The sequence below is a fragment of the Trichosurus vulpecula genome, chromosome 4 (genome assembly GCF_011100635.1).
Source record: "Trichosurus vulpecula isolate mTriVul1 chromosome 4, mTriVul1.pri, whole genome shotgun sequence".
Classification (NCBI taxonomy): Eukaryota; Metazoa; Chordata; class Mammalia; order Diprotodontia; family Phalangeridae; genus Trichosurus; species Trichosurus vulpecula.
The window spans coordinates 440,623,484-440,648,565 of record NC_050576.1 but is presented as its reverse complement, the minus strand read 5'-3'; the positions used below and the strand labels follow the sequence as shown (position 1 = coordinate 440,648,565).

The 25,082-nt window shown below is 53.8% G+C and overlaps 1 protein-coding gene across 1 annotated transcript in view; it reads left to right on the top strand.

Annotated features, from left to right (window-relative positions):
- Window positions 1–25,082, top strand: part of ATP2A3 (ATPase sarcoplasmic/endoplasmic reticulum Ca2+ transporting 3) — a 96,878-nt gene that overhangs the window by 30,560 nt on the left and 41,236 nt on the right. Inside the window, exons 4-8 of the mRNA XM_036754319.1 lie at window positions 420–524; window positions 1,080–1,218; window positions 5,960–6,040; window positions 7,751–7,836; window positions 8,554–9,018. Of these exons, the coding sequence (XP_036610214.1) occupies window positions 420–524; window positions 1,080–1,218; window positions 5,960–6,040; window positions 7,751–7,836; window positions 8,554–9,018 (876 nt within the window). The remainder of the gene's footprint in view (window positions 1–419; window positions 525–1,079; window positions 1,219–5,959; window positions 6,041–7,750; window positions 7,837–8,553; window positions 9,019–25,082) is intronic.

The window sequence follows — 25,082 nt, the reverse complement described above, 5'->3', positions numbered from 1 at the left end:
GTGCTGCCAGGCTAGCACAAAGCTTTCTCATGGCCATTTGACAGATGAGCAAAGTGAGGAAATGAAGTGGTGATAGACAAAGCTCCCAGGGATGCCAGGTAGGAAGCATCCAGCCTGGGAGTTGGGGGAGCTGCTGCTCCCCGATGGGCCTCAGAGATCTGAGAGGCCGAGGCCCAGAGGAGGAAAGCCTGTGGCCAGGTTGCCCAGCAGGTCAGCAGAAGAGGTTCCTTTGTCCTGTGGCCATTCTCAGTCCCCTGGGATTGAAGGTTGGGCCCCTCCTGGACTGAAACCTCTTGGCCCAGGCAGGTTCTGGCTTTGTTTTGGGGGCCACTGACAGCCTCCTGCTCACCTGTGGGACTGTGTGCGTGTGGGCTCACGTGTGTTCATGCATGTGCGTGTACCTGCTTCTGCCTCTGCAGATCCTGGCCTGGTTTGAGGAGGGCGAGGAGACAGTGACAGCCTTTGTGGAGCCAATGGTGATCATCCTTATTCTCATTGCCAATGCTGTCGTGGGAGTGTGGCAGGTGGGTAAGGGGCATGTGTGGCAGAGTGGGATGGGCAGGAATGGCAGCAGGCTGGGCAGAAGGCTCAGTGGGGGCTGGAAAGGAGGCCTATCTCTGCCCCCATGGGACCCTGATCGATCCATCCCACTGGCTGTGGGTGCCAGCCTGCGCTGAGGCCCCTCCAAGGCAGATTGGGATCGGCCAGATAGGGCTGGTCTCAAGGGCAGGTAGCCCTGGGGATTCCAGGGTGGCCCCTGGCGATGAGGAAGGTCTGCTGGCACAGGAATCCCTCCCTCCCTCCTCAGTCTCCTCGGGCCCTGGGCTCTCTGAATCATCCAGACCCAGCTGTGCTGCTGTCTCCTGAGAGACCCAGAGCATCTGGGGATGTTGGTGGCCTTTGTCCTGGGACAGTTTCCTTCCTTGTCCCCAGTGTGCCCCCTTCCCATTCTGTACTCTTTCCAGAACCCCTGCTTGGAGGGGCCAGCCTCTCACCTGCTCTGAGGAGCTGGTCTCCACTCCCCATGCCCCCACTCCACCCCCACTGGGGTCCTGACCAGAATCTGTCTGTGCTGGCAGGAGAGAAATGCAGAAAGTGCCATTGAGGCCTTGAAGGAATATGAGCCTGAGATGGGGAAGGTTATCCGCATGGACCGCAAGGGCGTGCAGAGGATACGGGCTCGGGATATTGTCCCTGGGGACATTGTAGAAGTGGCAGGTATGGATCAAGGGCTACGCATGCATGTGTGAGTGCAAGTATGTGGGAACACGTGTGCGTGTGTGTGTGTGGGGGGGGGTCCCTGTAGGCTTGGAATAGAGCTCTGTCCACCTGCCAACGCAGGGCAGCTGCCAGCTTGTCAGGGTGTGATTTTACAGAGAGGACAGTCGGGCCTGGGGGAGGGCTGGCTCTATTGCTCCTCATTGTAAGTGAGGCTTACAGGTTCTAGCAGCATCCTGAGGATGCCCCATGCTCTCCGGAGCTGACCTTTGGGGCCCTGCTGAGCCCTGAGCCCCAGCACTTCTGGCCCTAGTGTCCTAAGTCCAGCCAGGCCTTCCAAGAGACAGCAGGTGGTAGGGGGTGGGCTGGGCAAGGGACAGCCTCCTAGGGGCTGTCATGCTGGTGGCTTTTTTTCCACTAAGGGGTTCAGAACTGCTGGATGGACCAGGGGAATCCCTGCAGACTTTCCTTTTGAGAAAGCACATCCTGATGTTGTCCCTCACTGAGGCCGATGGGACCTGTCTCAGCCTCTGTGAAGATATACTAGTTCTCAGTCCTGGACCCTGGGCCCTGAGACCAGCCAGGGGCAGCTGACTGACCTGCCAGGGTTCTCCAGAGTGGGGGGGAGAAGCTGCCCCTCATCTTCCCAGAACCTCAGATATAGCAAGACGATCCCTGGCCAGCTAGCAAGGCTGCAGGAGCAGGGGGAGGGAGGCCCTGAGCCTAGAGGCCAAAGAAGGAAGTCATGGGGAATGGGTGGTGGGAGGGAGCTGACACAGAGAACCTGGGAGCCCCCAGCTGGACCCTGGAGCTGCCTGGATATCTGTGTTGCTCTTGATGCTTTGGAGGCCAGGGGTAGAGGAAGCCATCCCCCAGCCTCCAAGAAGTGTCCTTGCTGCCTTCGGCAGAGGACAGGGGAGGCAGGGGAGGTGATTTGACTGGGATACTCGATGACCCTCCTTGTCTGGGTTTGAGAGGCCTTCAGGGTTTGGCTTCCCCTTGCTTCAGCCCTGAGCTGCCTGTGACATGAGGCTGTCTACCCTCTGGGCACCCCGGGAAGGAGCTGTCTCTTCCCCACCGCACCCCCTCCCAGAGGGCTTTGGGGAAAGCTCCAGGGGACTTTAGGTGGTTATTCTGATCACTGACTGCCATGGGGCCCTGTCCTCCCACACCCTTCCCACTCCCATCCCACAGGGTGACAGGCATCATGGGTACCCATGCCCCCATTTGTCAGATAAGGACAGTAGGGCTCAGCAAGTGGCTGGACAAGCTTGTCAAGCCAGGTATCGGGACATCCGGCCTCTCTCATTAGTCGTTGTGGGGCTGGGGCCAGGGAAATGTGTGCGTTCCTGAATGGTCCAGAGAGGGCTTACACAGCCCCAGGACCAGGTGAATGGTGCCTTGCTCCCTGGTTAATAGGGTTGCTGACACAGCCCCGGGGCCAGGTGAATAGTCCCTTCCTCCCTTGTTAATAGGGGTGCTGACACAGCCCTGGGACCAGGTGAATGGTGCCTTGCTCCCTGGTTAATAGGGTTGCTGACACAGCCCCGGGGCCAGGTGAATAGTCCCTTCCTCCCTTGTTAATAGGAGTGCTTACACAGCTTCAGGGCCATGTTAGGCCCACTGGGAAGTCACAGATTCTGGGACTGGTACAGAGTCTCTGCTTGGCAGGAAGAGTAGGACCCTGGACAGTCCTGGAATGGCTGAGGTACCTGAGGTTTATCCTGGCCAAGAGTGGCCTCCTGACCTTAGGGTCTGCACCTGGATGAGACCGATGTCGGTCCGAAATCTTGGCCCCAGCCATGTGACAGGGTGGGCACCAGGCCGGCAATGCTCCCTCCCAGTTCTCAAAACCCGGCCTGACGTCTCCTCCCAGAGAAGCTGCCTCGGGGCAGTGGGCAGAAGTCCCTGGGCTGGGCTGGGCACCACCAGGGTAGGGCATCTTTAGCCTCCCCCCTCCCCTGGCTGTTCCCCAACAAGACTGTCCCCCAACCCAAGTCTGATGCTTCTCTCAAGAAAAGCTGCCCAAGCCCCACAGAGTGATTGATGGGAAAGTGGGGGAGGGGGCTCGGGTGTTTGCTATGGTGACAGCCCGGTGTGGCAAGGGTTGTCAGCTCTCTGACAATGAGCCGCAGGGAAAGGTTTCCTCTGGCCGGCTCTCCTTCCCGGATCTGCAGGACCTGCCTCACATTTTCCACTCACTTGACTTAGCTGAGGCCCCAAGTCGTGACCCAAGCCGAGCTGTTCGTGTCTGAAAAGAGGAAAACAGCACTCCTCCCCCACCCCCTCCCCGGGCTCCCCCTTTCATTTCTGATTTCATGGCCCAGGCGCCAGGGAGCAAGAGCCGAGGCTGGAGCCAGTGGGCCTCGGGGAGCCACCTCAGCTCTGAGGCAAGGGCCTTCCCCCGTTTTGGCTGCCTCAGTTTCCCCTCAGCAATGATCTCTCTGGTCCTTTTTGGTTGTAATTTTCTCTCCCTTCGTCTCTGATGTCCATCGTTTTTTGTGGCACCTGCGGCCTTCCGGGGCCAAACTCCTCCCATCCCTGCTGGAGGCCTTGGCAGCATCGCAGTCTGCTGTCCTCCTTCCCACTTTTCCCAGAGGCAGCGGGTCCGGGGGAAGGCAGATAGATTCTTGTTCCAAGCTGGGCACTCTTGCCTTTCTCATGTAGAGCCTGGGGCCAGAATCCGTGTGCTTGGGATGGAGGAGGGGAGGCCGGGGATGGAGTGAGTGGTTTTGAATCTGGGCCTCGGCTCTGGGTATCACTGGAGCCTTGAACCTTCTCCTGTCCCCTCTGTACCACCTGTCCTCATCAGCTCCTGTCGAATCAGTGACCATCTCTAGGAGAGTGAGCCCCAGACTGGTCTAGCCTGCCCTAAGCCCTCCCTCAGGCTCCAGAACACTAAGCCCGTTATCTCTGAGCTATCTCAGGCTCATCATGTCTAAGGCAGAACTCTTTGTCTTTTCCTTCCAACCCTCCCCTCTTTCTGCTGAGAGCCCGCCAGGCTCCCAGACCCTCTCTCCCCCGCTGTTCTCCCAAGCTCTCTTGGACACCCCATCTTTCCTGGCTCAGTCTCCTTCAGGCCCTCATCCCCTCTCACTCGGACCATTTCTGTAGGCTCCTCCTTGTCCACTCTGGTCCTAGGTTTCCCAGTCTAATCCCCATGCAGCGGCCAAACGGAGATCTCTAAAGCACGGTTCTATCATTCGCTTGCTCTGGAAGCTAAGACACAGGCTCGTCTGCTTGGCACTCAACATCTCTTACTTTTTGGGTCTGGTGGATGGAGCTCTGGGCTTGGAACCAGGAAGACTCATCTCCCGATGAACTCCGTGAGTTCTTATCTGGCCTCAGACACTTCCTAACTGTGTGACCCTGGTCAAGTCACTTAATACCGTTTGCCTCCCTTTCCTCATTTGTAAAATGAGCTGGAGAGGGAAAAGGTCAACCAGTCCCGGAACTCTTGAAAACTGGGCTGGACCAGATGGACAACTCTGTGTAACAGCGAGAGGTGCTCAAAGTGGAAAGGCTGAACAAGTGAATGGAGATCTATGGAAGCCTGGCTCGGCGGGGGCGGTGGGGGGGGGGGGCCCTACTTCCACCTCCTGGCGCCTTCCTGACTTTGCCCTTCCTGCCTGTGCTGAGGCCTCTGCTGCAGACTGTCAGCTCCTTGTGGGCAGGGCCTGTGGGCTTTTGTCTCCTCAGCCCTGACTTCCCTTCCCCGAAGGCCCACCTTCCCTTTCATCTTTCCTGCCGCAGCTACAGGGACCCAAAGGCTAGGGTGTTGCTGCCAGCGTTGCCCAGGGGGCCAGACTCCCTTCCCTGCTGCTGCCCGCCCTCTGCCCATGGGGACACTAAGGGAAGGAAGACCCTGGATTCTAGGCATGTTACTTCTTCCTAAGAGCTGCCACTGGTGCCTGGCCTATGATGCTCAGCGCAGCTTCTGGGGAGTCAGGGCTGGGCAGGCAGTCAGGACACGACTGTCATAATGGTGGCGGCACTGGGGTCCCCTGGCAGCTCACCGAAGGGAAGATGGGCCCTGAGGCCAGCAATGCCACCGCTACCAGAGCATCTCTGCCTTGAGTGAAGAATTGCAAGGCTGAGGGGCAGGGGACAGGACCAGGAGCCTGGGGGAGAAGCTGCCGTCCCAAGGGAAGTGGAATGTTTGCAAGGGGGTGAGCTCCCCATCCTCGAGAGTGTCCGAGCAGAAGCTGGCTGGCCTTTTGTCAGGGCTGTGGTAGAGGGGATTTCTTGGTCTGGTACAAGTCTCCTGGGGTTTTTCTGCAGTCCTCAGTTCCCACTCTCTTGCCTCCATCACACACACCCACCTTGTGTGACCCTTTCTGATGGCTCTCACACCTTCTCTTAAGGGCTTGTGTGGGTTGGCCCAGAATTGGCTGCAATCAGCATTATTGGAGGGAATGTCTACATTGAAGAGATCCCAGCCCATCAGAGTGGGCCTGGTGCACAGTGGGTCAGCTGCCAGAGCCCTTGCCACAAGGCCACATAGTCTCCAGCAGCGCCTCCCCCACCCCCGCCCCACCATTTTACAGAATAGGTGAGAGGGGCCCAGGGACTGGAGGAAGAGACCCAGCCAAGGACATTCAGAGTTGGTGGCAGGGTTCAGGGGAGGGTCCAGGGCTCCTGCTGCCCAGTCCTGGGAGGGAGGGCCTGAGCAGGCCTGAGGGGCAGTGGGGGCATCCCTCCCTGACCAAGACTCTTCTCTTGTTCTCTCCCCTCCCTGCAGTTGGTGACAAGGTGCCAGCTGACATCCGCCTCATTGAGATCAAGTCCACTACCCTGAGAGTTGACCAGTCCATCCTGACAGGTGAGGGTGTGACCTAGGCCAGGGTGGGGGTGGGGGTGGCGAACACTGCCTGGGATGAGCTCCAAGGGGCAGCTCAGATGCCCTTTTCCATTGGTCATAGTCCACATGGCTCAGGGCTGGGTTTCCAGCCAGATCCATCTCCAGTTACCTGCTCCTCCTGTGGGATGGAGGGCAGGCCTGGGGCTGAGCCAGGGTCACTGGCTGGGGTCTCATTCCGTGAGAGCAGCCCAGGGAGTGAGAAATCAGCGAGGTGAGACTGTCCTCTCCCAAAGAAGGAGCCTTCCTGGAGCATGCTCCCCCATGTATCAGGAAGCCCACCGGAGGTGGCCAAGCTGCACAGAGCAGGGACAGGGAGGTCCCTGGGCTTGAGAGGGCCCCCTCTGACCTCCCTAGGCCCAGGACTGCTTGGCGCTGTGGCAGTGGTAGCCAGTCAAAGGGGTCAGATCCATGGGGGCAGCTGTAGGGAGGAAGGGGCAGGCATATCAGGACTCCAAGAAGGGTCGCAAGGGGACAGCCTGTTTAGATGCTGCTGTGTCCCCCACCCCACCCCACCCTGCTCAGGTCTGCAAAAGCCCCCTCTGAAGCAAGGCCTCAGGGAGCATGATGAGAAGAACAGTTAGAGCCAGGAAGAGGGGTCAGGCACATTTCCACAGACTGCATTGGGACTCAGAGGTCTTGTTTTGACTCTGCCAAGATCTGGGTGTGAATCTGCCTTAGGCAAGGGAAGATCCTCTGAGCCTTGGGCCTGGATCAGGTAATGTCTGGGATGTTTCCAGTGACATCCTTCCAAGTTCCCCAGCTCAGATGCAGCTCCTCTTACCTGGAGCAAGTCTGGTCAGGAAGCCAGGGCCAGGAAGGCTCCCCAGAATGGCCCCAGTGACCCCTGGTGCGAGGCTGGAGGCGGCTGGCCTCTACAGGCAGGCTGGAGGTGGCCTGGGCCCACGGGGTGATCATAGGAGGAGAAGGAGGATCACTTGATAGGGCCAGGGCTGGGGTTGTGAGGACCATTCTACAGTGGTCCCTAGAGTCTGGCCTGTGAGCATCAGGACACTCCTGCTCTGTGGAAAAGCACTAAATAATGCATCTGTCATGTCCAAGAGCTGAGGCTGGCCAGTGGGGATAGAAAAATGAGTGATCCCAACACCTCAGAGCCAGTGGGACCTCAGGGGCCTCACACGAGAGCTGCACCCGACCAGGGATCCTCTCGTGAGCATCACCGACTCCAGAGACCATTCAGCTCAGTTTGGAGCCTTCCAGGAACAGGGAGCTCACCCCTTCTTCAGCTGGCCAGGCCACGCTGGGGCCCGAGACTATCCCTGCAGTTCCCCACCCCTTGTTTTCCCCTCCAGGACCAAGCCAGAGGCTTCTTCACATGGCAGCCTTTCAGAGACTTGTACATGGCTCTGATGTGCCCCTGAGCCTTCTCTTCCAAAGAGAGGCTTCCTAGGAGCTCCCACCTGGCATTCTATTGGGCAGGGAGGGGGCAAAGAAGGGACACAAGGTAGACAGCAGAGGAGAGATCAGATGCAGAGCCCCCTCACTGGACAAATGGAGAAACTGAGGCCCGCAGGAGTTACCTCCCGGCTCTGCACACCCTCTGCCCCTCAGTGTCCAAGTCCCTGGTGGCGGTTTGGGAAGTGGGCAGTGCAGAACTGTCCTTGCAGGCTTCACAGATTTGGTGTGTGTGTGTGCGTGTGCGTGTGCGTGTAGGTGAATCCATGTCTGTGCTCAAGCACACTGACCCCATCCCTGATCCCCGGGCGGTGAACCAGGACAAGAAGAACATGCTGTTCTCGGTAAGTCTGCATCATGGTCCTGCTTGGGGAAAGGCAGAGCTGGGGGGCTTAGAGCTACCCTCTCCTGCCTCTTACTGCTGCTGATCTGTGCTGTGGGGGAGAGGCCCAGCCCAGGCGAGGCTAAAAGATGGGGAGCCCCAGGTCTCTGACCCCATCCCGGACACTCACTCACTCTGGGGTCTTGGCCAAGGGTCTGCCTTCCTCTAGGCTTCCTCAGTTTCCTCCCCTGTAAAGTGATGGGGCTGGCGTCAATGTCTTGGCCCTTCCTTCTGGCTGTGGTAGCTGAGGTACCTTTGGGGTGGCCTGCTAGAGCCCAACCTTGAGTAGGGGCCATGAATCCGTGTCTTCTCAGGCTGGGAACACCTTGTGTGGCCACACCACACAGGAGAACCAGCTCTGCTCTTCCTGGTGCCCCTCAGCCCCACCTCATGAGCTTGCTTGTGCAGGGGTGGGCAGGAATCAGAGCTTTAGAGCTGGCAGGAACCAGAGGCCCAACTCCAGCTCCCCCATTAGACAGATGAGGAGCCAGAAGCACCCAGAAAAGTGATTTTAGGACAGAGCAGAATGAACCTGCCCCTTGACTCCGAATCTAGGGCTCCATTGTTCCCTGTGCTTGCTGCCTGGTGATGCTGGGGTCCGCTGTTTCCCAAGGAGTGGGCCCTTCTCAGGGTGGGCAGGGGCCTCTCCCTGACAGTCACTGAGGCTCCTGGCTTCCAGGGCACCAACATCGCTTCGGGCAAGGCCGTGGGCGTGGTCATCGCCACCGGGGTCTACACGGAGATTGGTAAGATCCGAAACCAGATGGTGGCCACAGAGCCAGAGAAGACTCCACTGCAGCAGAAGCTGGATGAGTTCAGCCAGCAGCTGTCCAAGGTCATCTCCATGATCTGCGTGGCTGTCTGGGCCATCAACATCAGCCACTTCAGCGACCCCGTGCATGGGGGCTCCTGGCTCCGTGGAGCCATCTACTACTTCAAAATTGCTGTGGCCTTAGCGGTGGCAGCCATTCCCGAGGGGCTCCCTGCCGTCATCACCACCTGCCTGGCGCTGGGCACCCGGCGCATGGCCAGGAAAAATGCCATCGTCCGCAGCTTGCCCTCCGTGGAGACCCTGGGCTGCACCTCCGTCATTTGCTCCGACAAGACTGGGACCCTGACCACCAACCAGATGTCCGTCAGCCGGGTGAGTGTCCGGAGCCGGCTCCCCAGCCCTCCCCAGCCTCTGCCGCCGCCTCTTCCCCTTCCTCCTCCTTTCCCATCTGTCTCTGATTAGAATCCTTCAGCCTCGCTCTTGAGTTAGGGTGTGCCTGCAACGTGTGTGTCCAGGCCATTGCAGGGTAGCTGGTGGCATAATGGATACAGCGCCAGCCCTAGGGTCAGGAGGACCTGATTTCAAATGCGGCCTTGGACACTTACTAGCTATGTGAACTGGGCAGGTCATTTAACTCTGCCTCAGTTTCCCCATCTGTAAGATGAGCTGGAGAAGGTAGCATCTCTTCCAAGAAGACCCCAAATGGGGACATGACTGAACAACACCAGCTCGTGGGGGTCAGTACTCAGGCAGGTGCCCAGTAAACTTATGGAAGTGACTGACTTAGTGTGGTCTGGGGTCTGGAAGCCCTCTCCTCCCCAACACACACATTTGCTCTGGGCTTAGACCAAGGGTGGCAGTCTCTGAGAGGTGGGGAGCAGCTTCCATGAAAGGAAGCTGAAGGAGGGAGGTGGAAGCCCACTCTGTGGGCCTCTTGCCTGTGTGGACAGTCCATCCCAACTTTCAGGCTTTGGGGATGGGGGGGTTTTCCTTTGTGCCCCCCAACCTCATTCTGTTTCTGGTTAGAAAGTGAAGCGTCTGGCTTCTCCCTGTCCTCTGATGTGATGAGACAGGGATTAGAAAGGGGGAATCCCTAAAAGAGACTCGTAACTCCAGACTGACCAGCTTGTGCTCCGAGCTCCTGGGACCTGAAGAACAAAGGCTGGTGAGCTTCCTACAGCCAGCCCTGAAGGGCTCAGTGAGAGGAGAGTGGAGGTGGCAGGGCTAGCTCTGGTATCTGCTTACAGGCCCTTTTCAGGCCTGGGCCCGTCTTTCTGAAAGCTGGGGGGTGGGGTGTGGGGAGGAGCAGCTGTGGTTGGAGACCAGTCCCCTCTCAGAACATGGTATTGATTGACCCAGTCTGGACGCGAGCTTTCTGGGCAGAGTCAATGGATACAAGAAGAGACAGATTTTCCAGCACTTTAAAGCGCCCATTCATAAAGTGATGCGCTAATTACAAACATCCCCTTTCTAGACATTCCAGCACGTCCCTTAAGGACTCCCTCTGCTAGGCAACGTTCCAGCTACCCCTGCTGGGAGGACGGTAGATGCTTGCCCACCTTAGGTGGCCTGGGTCCTTGTTCCCCTCAGAATCGATGCCCGATCTCATTAGCGGGGAGAGCTTGGGGCCTCTGTGGGTGGCCTGAGAACCCAGGACCGGGGAGTCATTATGTCCCCCTCCCTAGGGCTAGTTTGGGTAGGTTTTTCCTGGTCACGATTGTAAGGGCAATGTCTCAGTGACAAATATTTTCATGGGAATCACATGTTTTCTTGACCATAACAATCATGCTTTGAGTGTGGGGAAAGTTGCTCCATGACACCCCCCTCCCCAGCAGAACTTGGCCTTGTTCCTTCTTTCCTCCCTTGGGGGAGGGGGTGTGTTTGTCCTTCTCTTTTCTGACTCTTTCCCTGTTTGGAAAAGAGCTCAGAGCCCAGGCTCCAAGTCTCCTGACTTTTTTCTGGGTGGGGCTGAGTTTCATCCATGGAGCCATTGTTCCTGGGGGAGGGGACCTTGTTGTTATTCTTATGTCCCCCCATAGTGCCTAGCTTAGGGTTAGACACACAGTAGGTGCTCCATCTGGCCTGTGTCCATAATGGTCTGATTTCCTGGGGAGCCCAGTTGACCTGGAGAAAATGGAATGAGCTGGTAGTGCGTTTGAAGAAGAATCCCATCGCCATCCATTTATCGCCCATGCAGTATAAGCACTTGGGATCTAAAGATTAAAACCGAGGCAAGTCTCTGCCATTAGCAAGCCTATGTCCACACAGAGGGGGTTAGGGGTAGAGGAGAGGGTCCCCGAACCAAACCTGAGGAGGGCAGGTGAGAGCAAAGGCTCTGGGTGTGAGGGAACACCTGAGGCTTCCTTTCCTATCACCAGAGGTCTTCAAACAGGCTGGATAACCTGCCTGTGGTCACAGAGAGGGAGATCATCCTGGGATAGGCGTGGGTCTGACTCTGTGGCCTCAGAGGTCCTTGCCAAGGCAGTGAGTTCTCTCTTGAGGCTCAGCATCCCAGAGCCAGGATGGGACATTGGCTTCTTAGGTTTCCAGGGGCACCCCTGTGGGATTAGGGCTCTCTTCCCTACTGCCGTCAGCCCAAGTCACCATGCTGGGTGCATGAGCCACCAGTGACTAGGTAACCAGTTCACATCCATTAGCTCTCACAATGGACGTTTCTTTTGAAGAAAGAACAAGTCTAAGTGTTCTCCCCCACACCTCCCCCCACTGCCTAGGGAGGATGGGCTCAGACTTAATGTAATTTTCACATAGTATTAGTGCCACCAAGTTCCCCTTCATTGCTTCATCCCTGCTGGATGGATCCCGATCTTGGCCACTGTTGGTCTGGTTCCAAAGGTTGTTCCGTGCTCCTCAGGGCATTGGTGCTTGGTTGGCTACGGGACTTGGCTCCTGGAATTAGGATAGCTGGCACTCCTAATCCCTTCTCCCCAAATGAAAGAACGGAGGGTGAGGCAGGGGCTCCAGGCCCCTTCAGTGGGGGAGGAGGCCTGAGGACTCTTCCCTTGTCTCCCCTTACACGTGCTCTTGCAGGAAGAGCTGAGTCCCCCTAGGGAACGGAGGCCTAGGTGAAAGGAGGCTTGGTGATGGCCCTTGTTTGGGTTATAGAATGTCTGTACATGCTCCGAAGTCTGTGCCAGGGGCTTCCATGATGGGCTGTGAGCCCTCAGGCTCTCCCCAGTGGGGTTAGAGGGCACCAGCACCATTTTGAGTGTCTCCTGAGAACTGGGCTTTGGGGCCACCAGCTTGGAGAAACTGGACTCAATTTTTGGCTCCCTGAGGTTTGCGTCTGCACCAGCCACATCGTGTGTTTAGGGCTGGGTCTGTCTCCAGCTGGTCCAGTGGTTGAGCCATAGGATTAGAAGGAAATAGATGCTTTTAGCCCATGTCATGTTTGACTCAGAAGTTTTCTAGGGCTATCTCGGGCTCTCTTGGCAGCTGCCCAGTGATTGGCCACTGGGCTGCCCTCAGAGTTGGAGGGTGGCTCCCAGACATTCCTGACTTCCCCTTAAAAGGCCTTCAAGGAAGTGGGTTTGCCAGTGGGCCCAAGTTTGCTCCAAAGGATATTCTGGCCCCATCCCTGCTACCTCAATGTCCAGGCACTGGGGAGATGTAGAACAGGGGCTGCTGGTGCATTCTGTGGTCAGGCAGTACCTGCTTGGGGAGTGGGAGTTAGCCTGGGTACTCAGCCTGGGCAGGAAGACAGAGGCCCTCTGGACTGTTGGCTTTGGGGCTTCTGGCCTGTCTGGATGGCATAGGAGGCTTTGGAGAGAGGGGCAGCGAGAGCCTGGCTTGGCCATCCTGGCACCTGTGCATGTCCTCAGGTGGGAGGCCAGAGAGGCTGAAGTCTGGCTGCCTGCTTCCCTCCCCCACAGTTGGTTCCTCTTGGAGCCAGGCTAGGCTGGGCCCCTATTTACCTCCTAGGAGTTCCCTGGGCAGGGACCCGAAGGCATTGTTCCCACGCTGCTCTGGGGACAGCTGTTCAATATTGACCTTGGCAGGTGGAGGCTGCCTGGGCGGGGTGCCCTTCTGACCAAGGCCACCTCAGCAGGAGAGCCAGGGGAAACCTGCCCATGCTCCACACAGCAGACTGTGGCCCCCTCCCAGGCCTATCAACCCAGGGACCCCCAGTGTGGGCCACCCCTCCCCTTCTTCCTCTCTCTGGCCTCCTGCTTGGTGCCCATCTCTGTGCTCACATGTGGCACCTTGGCTCAAAGAGAATTTTGCATAAAGTCACGAATGACGTCTTGTCTCATTTCCTGGGCCCCTCCCCAGCACCTCAGCCCGAATGACCGCTGTGTACCAGGCCCTGAGCTCAGGGCTGGGGAGAAAAGGCCCTGCCCTCAAAGAGCTGACATTCTTTTGGGGAGGCAGTTTGTACACCAGGTAGCGGATTCAAGGGTGAAAAGGGCAGCTCTCTGTGTTCTGGGGCATGGCCGTAGGGGAGGGGGATTAGGACAGACTCTGTTGGAAAGAAGTGATACCTAAGAAAGCCCTGAAAGATGGCTGGGTTCCAGGAGGTGGCGGTCCAGGCCTGGGAGACAGCCTATGCAAAAGTGTGGAGGTGGGAGGTGGGTCTTTGTTTCCCTGGAGCTGAGCATGGTGCCTTGAACATAGTGCTTCTTAATGAAAGTTTGTGAGAGGTAAGGAGGGCACATGTTAACCTGGAAAAGGGGAGGGTGGAGAGGAGTGGAGAGGACCTGAGTTCAAATCTGACCTTAGATACTTACTGGCTGTGTGACCCTGGGCCAGTCACTTAACCCCAGTTGCCTCCAGGTCGCACAGCCAGGGGGTGTTGGAGGACTCGAACCCTGGTCTTTCTGCCTGCTGCCTCTGATAGCTGCATGGTGTTTGCAGGTCTGCAAGCCCCTGCCTGGCCTCTCGGTCGATCTGTGCAGTGAATGAATAAGAAGAATCTTAGAATTGTCTCCATTTTTACTTGAGGAAATATGCTCAGAAATTGGGCCATCTGCCTGTGGTCCCACAGCCAGGAAGTGTCTGGGGCAGGATTTGAACCCGGGTCTTCTTGACTCCAAGGTCAGCAATGGGCCCATGTTGCGCTATGAGTGTAAGCTCCCATTTGGAGTGTGGAGGAGGGTGAATTAGGAAGCTCTGCTGCATGAAGCCAGAGGGGAGGCTATCTGCTCCTGGGGAGAGATGAGGGCCTTAAGGAAGGCAGAGAAGATAGGAGTTGGTGCAGGGATCCAATGCCCAGGAGGATGAGGCTGGGTCTGCTTCTCTTGTCCCCAGGGCCTCTCTGACCCGGAGCCCCTTCCCAGCGGGCGACCGGATTCCCGGCTCTGGTTACGGGAAGAGACGGTACAAATTATTCATTTACTCCTTGAATCTCTTTCATCTTGGAACTTTCCCAGATGTTCCATGAGATTCTGGCCAGGGGGGGGGGAGGGGAGAGGAGAAGGAGGAGAAAGAAGAGGAGCGGGGACAAGCTTGCATGGTTTCCCCTTTTCTGACCCACTCCCCAGCCTCTCTGTCTGCACCCGCCCACAGCATCCTCTTCCCTGTCATCCTGGCTCACCTTTCTAGGGCACTGTCCTCATAATCCCTCCCTTCTGGCCTCTCTCCTCTTGGGGGGGGGGGTTGGTATTGCAGGCGTTTCCATCGTACAGATGAGAAAATTGAGGCCAGGAGAGGTAAAGTCACTTTATGGGCATGCTGCTAGGAAGTGTCAGAGCTGGGATTTGAACCTAGGTCTCCGTGGAAGACCGTGACAATTTCCAAGAAGGAGGATGAGGGGATGTAAAGAGTCAAGAGCAGCCCGGCCCATGGCAAGGCCTGGGTGCCCAAGAATTTCCTGCTGTCAAAGAACATATTTTGTGCCCTGCAGCTCAGCTAGTCCGATCCTGCTCCTGTCCTAGCCTGGCCACCAAGGGTTTCCTTGTGTCTCCAACTCTAGCGACATCTTCCCTCTGAGTTCTTGCAACCAGTCCTTTCTCCTTCCAACAGGCACTCCGCCCTTTGCAGATTCTGCCTCCTGACTGTAGATGCTTCTGGCAGGCAGCCTCTAGTGGTTTCCTGTTGCACCTCTTCTCTCAGCCAGACCTACCCTCGCCCCAGGCCCCAAAGGGGACACCCTGCCCCTTCCGGCCCTCCTGCCCCTCCCATCCCCTCCCCCAACCCCACCCCAGCACTGTAGCCATTCAGTGAAGACTTGAGGGAGCCTTCAAGGAGTTGAATGAATGGACTGCAAGCCCTGGGATGAAGAGAGAGGGGGAGGAGAAGAAGGGGGAGGAGGGAGAGGAAAAAGAGGAGGTGGAAGAGGAGGAGGAGGAGATCTGACCGTCTGTCACTCATCTTGGTCCTGAATGCCACAATCCTCATCTTTGGTTGGCTCTATGTCTTGCTGAGACATTCTGAATGATCAGCAGCCCCACGGCCTTGACTGCCCTGGTTGGCTTCTCCTGCTTGGTTAGAGGACAGGGTTCCAGAATCCTAGAACCCGAGGGGCCCCAGAGTCCATCCTCCCACCCAGGGCAGGATGCTCAGCTATGATATCCTACAGAGGTGGCCAGCCAGCCTCTAATGCCTTTGGGATGGGGAGCTGCTGACCGTTACCTTGCTTGTTTTATTAGAAAAGTTCTTTGGGTTAAACTGGCTTTTTGATAGTTACATCACACTGATCTCTCACTGGACTTGCCACTGACTAAGGTGGTGCCTCTGGCCTTGGTCCTCATCAGACTCACCTGGAGCCCTGTGGTCAGTCTTGGACACCCCAGTTTAGGAAGGACGGTGATCCGCTGGAGAGTGTCCAGAGGAAGGCAGTCAGTGTCAAAGCACCTTGAGTTCCAGTTATCAAGTCAACAAGCATGCATTAAATGCCTACTGTGTGCCAGGCACTGGGTTAAACATTGGGGATATGGAGAAGGACAAAGGAGCTCAAGGGGCTCCCAATCTAACAGGGAGGCCATGTGCAAAGAAGCTATAGACAGAGGGAAGGCACCAGCATTGAGGGGCATTGGAAAAGGCTCTGTGTCGAAGGTGGGATTGTATCTGTGACCTAAAGGAAGCCAGGGGAGCCAGAAGGCGGAGACAAGGAGGAAGGGCATCCCAGGTAGGGGTGATGGCCAGAGAGAATGCCCTGAACCAAGGGAGGGAGGGCCTGGTTCATGCGACAGCCAGGAGGTCAGGGTCCCTGGATGGAAGAGCATGTATCAGGGAGTCAGCCAGAAGAAGATTGTAAGGGAATGAAGGGGCTGGTCATGAAGGGCTTTGAATGCTGAACAGGATTTTATACTTATCCTGGAGGTGATAGGGAGCTGCTGGGGTTTATGGAGTGGAAGGGAGAGGGGTGAGACCTGAGCTTTAGGAAGGTCACTTTGGGGGCTGAACGGAGGAAGGACTGGAGGGGGGAGAGACTGGGGCAGACAGCCCCAACAACTATTCAATGACCCAGGCAGGAGAGGATGAGGGTCTGCACCAGCCGGGGGCAGGGTCAGAGGAGAAGAGGGGATGTACTGGAGAGACGGTGCAAAGGTGAAGTTGTGGCCTTGGCGACAGCTTGGATACGCAGGAGGAGAGGGAGAGGAGTGCAGGATGGCGCCTTGGGTGTGAGCCTGGAGGACTGGGAGGTTGGAGATACTCTGGACAGCAATAAAAAAGTGAGAAAGGGAGGGGGGCATTGAAGGGAAAGATGATGAGGTTAATTATGGACATGTTGAGTCTAAGAAGCCTACTGGACACTCATTTCAAGATGTCCACTAGGCAGCTGGAGATCAGGAGAGAGCTTTGGGCTGGATAAGCGGCTTTGAGAATTGGCAGCACAGAAATGGTGATCGAGTCCTTGGCAGCAGATGGCATCACCAAGTGAAGTAGAATAGAGGGGAAAAAGAGGACAGAGCAGGAGGAGAACCAGGAGGCCATGGTATCCTGAAACTCTAGAGAGAAGAGAGTGCCAAGGAGACAGTGGTCCATGGTGTCGAAGGGTCTGGAGAGGTCAAGGAGAAAAGGTTGAGAAGAGGCCGTTGGATTTGGTAATTAAGGGATGGAAGCCGTTTTCAGAGAGAACAGATGGGACATGGAATGAGGAGGTTGGAAGCCAGACTGCGGAGGGTTAAGAGATTGAGAGGAGACAAAGTGAAGTGACTGTTATAGTAAGGACCCAATCCCTTTAGAACGTTTCATGGAGTGTGGTTTAAGGTGATGATCGAAGTCCAATTTCCGCCAGATTGCTTTCCAGTTTTCCCAGCAGTTTTTATAAAATGGGGTTCTTTTTTTCCTCCTAAGCAATTCATGTTTTCCACTTTATCAGACACTGGGCTATTGAGTTCTATTATTTCTGAATCTCTCTTGTCTCTTCTGTCCAATTGATCTATGCCTTTCTTCTTTTTGTTGTTCATCCTTGTCTCTCTCCATGTGGCTTAGGTGCCTCCTCCTTCAGGAAGCCCTTGCTGATCTCCTCAGCCCCTAGTGGTCACCTCCTTCCTGTGCTGTCAGATGCATGCCTTCCTGTCTGTCTGTCTTTCTTATCCAGTGGAATGGAGTCTCCTTGAGGGCAGATTACTGTGTTTCACTTTGTCTCCTTTCTCCAGCACCTTGAATAGGGACTGGGATGAGGAAGGTGCTTAGGTTTTAAAAGGTTGGTGGCCTGGACTGGGGATTGAAAAGGGTCCAGAGGAGTGAGGCTGCCAGGCATGGCTGTGAGGGCTGACGACTTGGATCTGGGTTTGGGTTTGGGCTTTGCTTCTTGACCACTTGGGTGCCTTTGGACAACTCTTTCTGCCCCTGGGACTCAGTTCACTTCTCAGTAAATAAAGGGGTTGGTCCCAGATGATCTGTAAGCCTCATGTAGCTTCCGATTTTCCCATCCTAGGGGCTCTTCTGTCTCCCCGCTCCCCAGTGTCTGGTGTCTCCAAGGGGGCAGTGACCATTCAGGTAGAAGTCCATCCTGCCCAGGAGCTGCCACGTTCCCCTCAGGTAGCTCCTGGCAATGGGGCAGAGCTGACATCCGCTCTTGGACTGGCTCCCTGAGTTCTCCCACTTGCCACATGCCTGGTATTTGGGGGTCCATGAGGTGACTTCATCCTTGATAAAGAACTAGGACGTTGGCCACCGTGTCCTCATGTTGGACTATCAGGGCTTCCTGAGTAACTCTGTCTGAGCATCCTCATCTGTGAAAAAGGCTGCACAGGAGAGGACCAGGACCTGGTGGTGCTGCCCTGGGGTGGGGGGAGCCAGAGGCCCCTGGGGCTTGACTAGGCAGCAGCAGAGACCTGTGGCAGAGCCCCATCTCTGTCCCCACCCAGCTCCCTGAGCTGCATAATCCTGGGCTCTTGTGAAATCATTGAGTTGCAATCCCAACCTTCTTCTCCTTCTGCAATGAGAAGGGGCAGACTTTCCATTTGGGTCCAGTTCTGTCAATGGGCTGGCCTGCTATCTGTGACTCCCCTCCATGATTGCTCCTGGTCCTGCCTGCCCTTTGAGGGTGGCTCTAAGGCTTTTCTCCAAACCCGAGATGTCCATTTCCTTCGAGCAGTCCTCATAAGGCATGAGCTGGAGGCTCTTCTCCATGCTGGTAGCCCTCCTCTGGACTCTTTCCAGCAGATCACTGTCCTCCTTAAATGGTGGCTCTTAGCTCTGGCCACCTGAAGCTCTGGATGGGGCCTGACCAGAGGACAGCAAGATGACTGCCGACTGTGGGACTGCCATTGTCTAGCTTTAATTGGCCCAAGATGGACACTGGGGAGTTCTCTGGTACTTGCCTTGCTAACGGGGTGGGGCTGAGCCTCTCAGCCAATCCCACGGCTTCCCTTCTTGACCCATTCAAAGAGAATCCCCCATCACACTCACAGGATGCACCTACCTTGTTGAAAACTCTGTTGTTAAATGATTGCTTGGGATGGTGGGGACCCCCCCCCAACCTTAGCCTTACTCTCAGGTTGACAATATATTAATTCATTAATTGGTGGGTTTGGGGTCCAGGCCTTTAACTATTTCTGAATCCATCTAAAAGTATTATCATCCTGTCCACATTCAGGGCCAGGGCTGAGGGGCAGGACTGGGGCTCAGAGGCATGGCCGGGGCTTGGGGCAAGGCTCGGGTTCAGGGTTCAGAGACAGGGCTGGGGCCAGGGCTCAGAATCGAGGCTCAAGTTCAGGGGCAGGGCCCAGGGCTGGCTGTGAGGGATCACCGAGCTTTGTCCTGGGTAGTCTGTGAATTAGCATAGCAGGGACTCTCAGAGAAGTTAGAGGACAGTAGGTGTCTGGGGCCTTCACAGCAGCAAGGCTCCTCTTGTTTTGATTACAAATGCCTGAGTATAAAGTGTAAAGGGTGTGGGAGGGGTGTGAGAGGCGGCAGGAGGGCAGAAGGTGAATCCTTGGTCCCTCGTGATGGTCAAGGCAGAGGTTTGGGGAGTTGTGGGGCCTGGCTGGTGATAATTGAGGTCCTCCCTACCCTCCCCACTCCCTCCCTCCCCTATCAGCCTGCATCTCCTGGCCTAGGGCAGAAGAACAGTGATCTGGGACTAATTTGGTCCAACAAGCAGGAGAAGGGGTGGATATGAGAGGCTGTGGAGGGCTCTGAGTGCTGGGACTATCAGTCACTTATTAGCAGGCCCCGAGTCACCTATTCCTCTTCACCTCCCTCCTTCCCACCCTCAGGGACTGCTGGGGCAAGGGCTGATGTTTATGAGCTTTATGAACCATGCTGGTGGTGTAAGCAAAGGGAGCCTTGTGGCAGAGACCAGGCCCAGAACCCCGAGCCCTTCAGAAGTTCGGGGTCCCCTGGTGTTAGCGTGCCCCTTCCAAGGTATTGGTTACAGCCTATCCCTGCTGTAGCCTCCCCTTGTGGCCAGCATTCTGTTCTAAGCTTCTCTGAGGACAAGTCAGGGGGCTGCTGCTGGGCTTGGACTTGAATCCTTTGCAAACTAGTGAGACCCCCTGAGGCTTCTGCTCCCTAGCTCGGGGTGGGGGGCTGCTGGTCATTCCAGGTCAGGACAAGACCTCTGAGGAAGCCCCTTTGGGGAATAATCCCATAGAAAAGTCATTAATAGGGGGGAGCATAAGGAAGGTGAGGACTCCTTTCTACTCTGTGGGCCTTAGTTTCCTCAGCTGGCCAGAGGGGATTCCATGGTCACTCCTGGTCTCAAGAGAAGGTTTTAGGGGCCGATGGGTGATCTGTGTGCACTCTTTGGTTGGGAAGCCGCTTCCTGCAGGCTGGTGAGCTGGTACATCAGGTATCCCAGGTGATCCTGTTTTAGCCTTAATCCTTATGCCCACTCTTAGCCTAATCTCTGGCTCTCCCGCCCCCAGCCTGGGTATTTTTAAAGCTCGCCAAGCTTTCTTGGCACTTGTGAGACAGGTGACCTTTGCATTCTGGGCTCTGTCCCCAGTTCCAATAATGAACAAAGGCTGGGAGGGCCTGAGGGGTGCTGGGGAGGGGAGCTGGGCCACAGAGCTGCTTCCTTCTAGGCCTTTCCCTGCAGCCAGCGGGATTCCTCCCAGCCTTATAAGGGCAGAAGCCCCAGCTGGCTTCATTGGGAGTCCGAGGACTGGCCCTGTGCCAGCCGCCTGTGCAAAGAAGCTGGGCTGGCTTGGAAACTGCGGTCCTATCCTGTTTATGGATGAATGTGCAGCTACTTCCTCCTGGCTGTTTGTCACAAATGTAAACGGTCCTTCCATTCTCCTTGGAGAGACCCAGCTGCTGCCTGTCCAGACCAGGGCCGCTGCTCAGCAGCTGAGGGCAGAGAGGTGGCCCCAGCTGCTCTTCCTGGGCCCCCCTAGAGAAGCCCCTTTCACCCCACACAGACTCCCAAGAACTAGCTTCTGCTCTCTCTTGCTTCCTTCCTTCCCTCCTTCCTTCACTCCTCGCCTTCCTTCCATCCTCCTCTCTTTCTTTTCTCCCTCCTTCCTTCATTTCTCCCACAAACATTTCTTTTTTAAAGTTTATTATTTATTTTTAGCATTTTTTTCTTTTTAAAATTTTGAGTTCTAGATTCTTTCCTTCCCTCCCACCCCTCCCGCACCCGCCAAGAAGGCAAATAATAGGATATCAATTATACATGTGAAGTCATGCAAACTATATTTCCATATTAGCCATATTGCAAAAACTAAAAGCAAAAAAGTGAAGTGAGAAAATTCGACTTCCCTTGGCACTCAGACTCCATCAGACCTCTCTGCAGGTAGAGAGCGCTTCCCATCAGGAGTCCCTTGGCATTGTCACAGACCATGAGGCTTTCACCGCTGATCAACATTACAACAACTGTGCACAAAGATCTCCTGGTTCTTCACAGTTCGCTTTGCGTCCGTTCGTAGAAGTCTTCCCAGGTTTTTTCCTGAAACCATTCTCGTCGCCATTTCCCACAGTACAATAGTGCTCCATCCCAATCGTACACTACAGCCTTGTCAGCCATTCCCTGACTGATGGGCATGCCACCACAAACAGAGCTGCTATAAATATTGTCGTACGCGTGGGTCCTTCCCCCTTTTCTTAGACCTCTTTGGGCTACAGACCTAGCAGTGGTATTGCTGGATCAAAGAGTGTGCATGGTTTTATAGCCCTTTGGGAATTCTCCAGAATGGGTGGACCAGTACATTACACCAACATTAGCGAACCTATTTTTCCCTCATCCCCTCCAGCATTTGTCATTTCTGATAGATATGAGCACCTCAGAGTTATTTTTAATTTTCATTTCTCTAATCGATAGTGGTTTAGAGTATTTTTTCATATGACTATGGATTGATTTTTTTCCTCTGAAAACTTCCTGTTCATATCCTTTGACTGTATATCATTTGGGGAATGGCTCTCATTTTTAAGAATTTGACTCAGTCCTGTACTCAGTACATATTTGAGAAATGAGGCCTTTATTAGGGAAATTTGCTGTAAAATATTTTGATTTAGCAAAATGTAGTTTCCCTGATTATCTCTTTTAATTAGGTCTGTTTTTGCTTTTGCTTTGTCCAAAATCGTGATTGTTACCCCATCTTTTTTAACTTCAGCTGAAGCATATTAGATTCTGCTCCAGCCCTATATTTTAAGTGTGTGTGTCTTTTTGTTTCAAGTATTTCTTCTGTGCACAACATATTGGTGGATTCTGGTTTCCTGTCCATTCTGCTATTTATGGATGAGCTCATCCCATTCACATTCACAGTAATGATGACTAACAGTGTTTTCCATCCATCCCATTTTCTTCTGTTTATCCTTCTCTCTCTTTTTATCCTGTCCCTCCTCAAAAATCTGCTTTGCTTCTGACCTCAGCCTCCCTTAATACAATCTCCCTTTTATCACTCTATCCACCTTAGATCTCTTATCCCCTTCACCTCCTATTTCCCTATTAGGTGAGATAGATCTCTATCCTTGACTGTGTGTGTGTGTGTGTATTCTTTGTATCTCCAGTGTATCTCCAGAGAGCCCCAAACAGAGCACGCTGCTGGGGGAGAACCAGAGGCAGTAGAAGCTTCAGGAGCTCCCGGCCCAGAGACAAGAGTGTCAGAAAGAGACGTGTGTGTGTGTGTGTGTGTGTGTGTGTGTGTGTGTGTGTATTCTTTCCTCTTTGAACAAATTCTGATGAGAGTAAGGTGCAAGCATTGCCTCCATCCCCCCCCCCATTCTTCCTTGCATACCTCTTTTATGTGAGAAAAATTTCCCCATTCTTCCTTTCCCCTTCTTTTTATGCATTGCTTTTCTCACTGACATTTCTTTTATGCAGACCTTTCCATCATAATCACACCTGTGCCTTCTGCCTATGTATACTCTTAGCTGCCCTAATAATGGAAAGTTCTTAGGAGTTCCATGTGTTGTCTTCATCTATAGGGATGTAAACTGTTTAACATTATCGAATCCTTATGCTTACTCTTTCATGTTGCCTTTTTATGCTTCTCTTGAGTCTTGTGTTTGTCAGATTTTCTATTTAGCTTTGGTCCCTTCATCAGGCAGGCTGGAAACTCCTCTACATTTTTTTTGTTATCATCTTATTGTAGTCAGCTCACGCTTAGGAGTCGCAAGTATCATCTTCCCATATAGGAATGTAAACAGTTTAACCTTATTGAATCCCTTATGGTTTCTCTTTTCTCTTTACTTTTTTTATGCTTCTCTTGAGTCTTGTGTTTGAAAGTCAAAATTTCTATTTAGTTTTGGTATTTTCATCAAAATGCTTGAAAGTCTTCTATTTCATGAAATGTCCATTTTTTTCCCCTGAAGGATTATACTGTTTTGCTGGGTAGGCAATTCTTAGTTGTAATCCTAGCTCCTTTGCCCTCCGTAATATCGTATTCTAAGCCTTCCAATCCTTTAATGTAAAAGCTGCTAAATCTTATGTGATCCTGACTGTAATTGCGTGATATTTGAATTATTTCTTTCTGGCTGCTTGCAATGTTTTCTCCTCAACCTGGGAGCTCTGGAATTTGGCTATAATATTCCTGGGAGTTTTTGTTTTGGGATCTCTTTAAATTTTTGTGGTTAAATCTTTGTGATTCTTTAAATTTCTATTTTACCCTATGGTTCTAGAATATCAGGGCAGTTTTCCTTGACAATCTCTTGGAAGGTGATAAGTAGGCTCTTTTTTGTCATGGCTTTTGGGTAGTCCAATAATTCTTAAATTATCACTCTTCTACCTATTTTTTTCTGTTGATTTTGTTTCATTGTTTCTTGATATCTCATGGAGTCATTAGCTTCTTCTTGCCCAGTTCTAATTTTTAAGGAGATATTTTCTTCAGTAAGCTTTTGAAACTGCTTTTCCATTTGACCAATTCTACTTTTTAAGTTCTTTTCTTCAGTAAATTTTTGTACATATTTTTCTGTTTGGCCAATTCAACTTTTTTAAGAGGTTCTTTTCTTCAGTGAATTTTTGTGCCTCTTTTTACCATTAGGTCAATTCTGTTTTTCTAAGGTGTTATTTTCTTCAGTATTTTTTATGCCTCATTTACCAAGCCGTTGACTCTTTTTTTTTTCATGATTTTCTTGCATTACTATCATTTCTTTTCCCAATTTTTTCCCTCTACCTCTCTAATTTTTTAAATACTTTTTGAGCTCTTTCTGGAATTATTTTTTGGGCCTGAGACTAATTCACATTTTTCTTTGAGGTTTTGCACGTAGCTGTTTTAGCATTGTTGTTTTTTTCTGAGTTTGTGTTTTGGCCTTCCCTGTCACCATAGTAACCTTTTATGGTCAGGTTCTTTTTCTTTTCTTGTCTTTTCTTTTCACTCATTTTCCCAGCCTATTTCATGACCTTGAACTTGATGTTAAGGTTGGGCTCTGCTCCTGGGTAGAAGGAGCACTGTCTCAAGTTTCAGGTCTTTCTTATTGCTATTTTTAGAGCTAGCTCTGGGGGTCTGTAAATTTTCAGTTCTTCCACGGCGGTAGGATCTAAGGAAAGGTGCGGTCACAGCTCTAGCTCTTTCTTTATCTTGGAATTGCAGCCAGGGCCTCTGTTCCCTTGTGACTGAGCCCCAGTGCCCCACCATCCTGGAGCTGTGACCCAAAACTATCTGTGGGCAGTAGAGCGGCCAATCAGTGCCAGCAAAGCGTCCCCTGCAATCTCTTTCTGACACTCTCGTCTCTGGGCCGGGAGCTCCTGAAGCTTCTGCTGCCTCTGGTTCTCCCCCAGCAGCGTGCTCTGTTTGGGGCTCTCTGGAGATACACTGGAGATACAAAGACAATAGAGAAACATTCCCTTCCTCCAGGGAGTTCACATTCTCAGTGGAAACATGTCGGACTGAGATTAGATGCAAGGTGCTTTGAGGAAGAAAAGAACTTTGATACCTGTGGGCATCAAGGAGGGCTTCCTGTAGGAGATGACCCTAAGTTGGGTCTGGGGAGAAGCTACAGCTTTGAGGAGGGAGGGCCTACCGGATGTCAGGGACAGGCCCTCTGTGAACCACTGCGTGGTGGCAGGAGACGGAATTTGGTACCCCTGATTTACTGGTCATTCCCTCAGCATTCTGGAGGGACTGTCTGTTGAGACTACCTTGATTTTTCCAGCACATTTTTGAGGGCTGTGTTCTCGCCCACCTCCCTCCCTTCCCCATCCTGGTGTGTTCCTCCTAGGTGCCTAGCTTGTGCTAGCCCCTAAGGACACAGTTTGATTCTGTCCTGTTCAGCTCATGTTGTCCCACTGTGTGCCAGGCAGGGCATAGCAGGAACATGTGCTGGGGGGATGGAAAGGAGATTGCAGACATGATGTCTGCCCCCAGGGAGCTTGCTGTCTAGTAAGGGTATGGGGCAGAGCAGGAGGGAGGGATCTCCTTGGGGAAGGCTAGACTGTAGCTGCCCATGAAGAGATGAGAGGGAAAACATGTCAGGCCCATGTGGAAGCTGCTCAGGTTAGGATGGGGGCAGGCCAGATTACTGAGGCATTGAGCCCACAGAGGGGCCCAGCATGAGGTCAGTCGGGGCCAGGCCTAGTGATTGGCACTTTTCCCAACAGGCTCTAAGGGGACTTTGAGCAGAGGAGCTTTGGGGGACAGAGACCC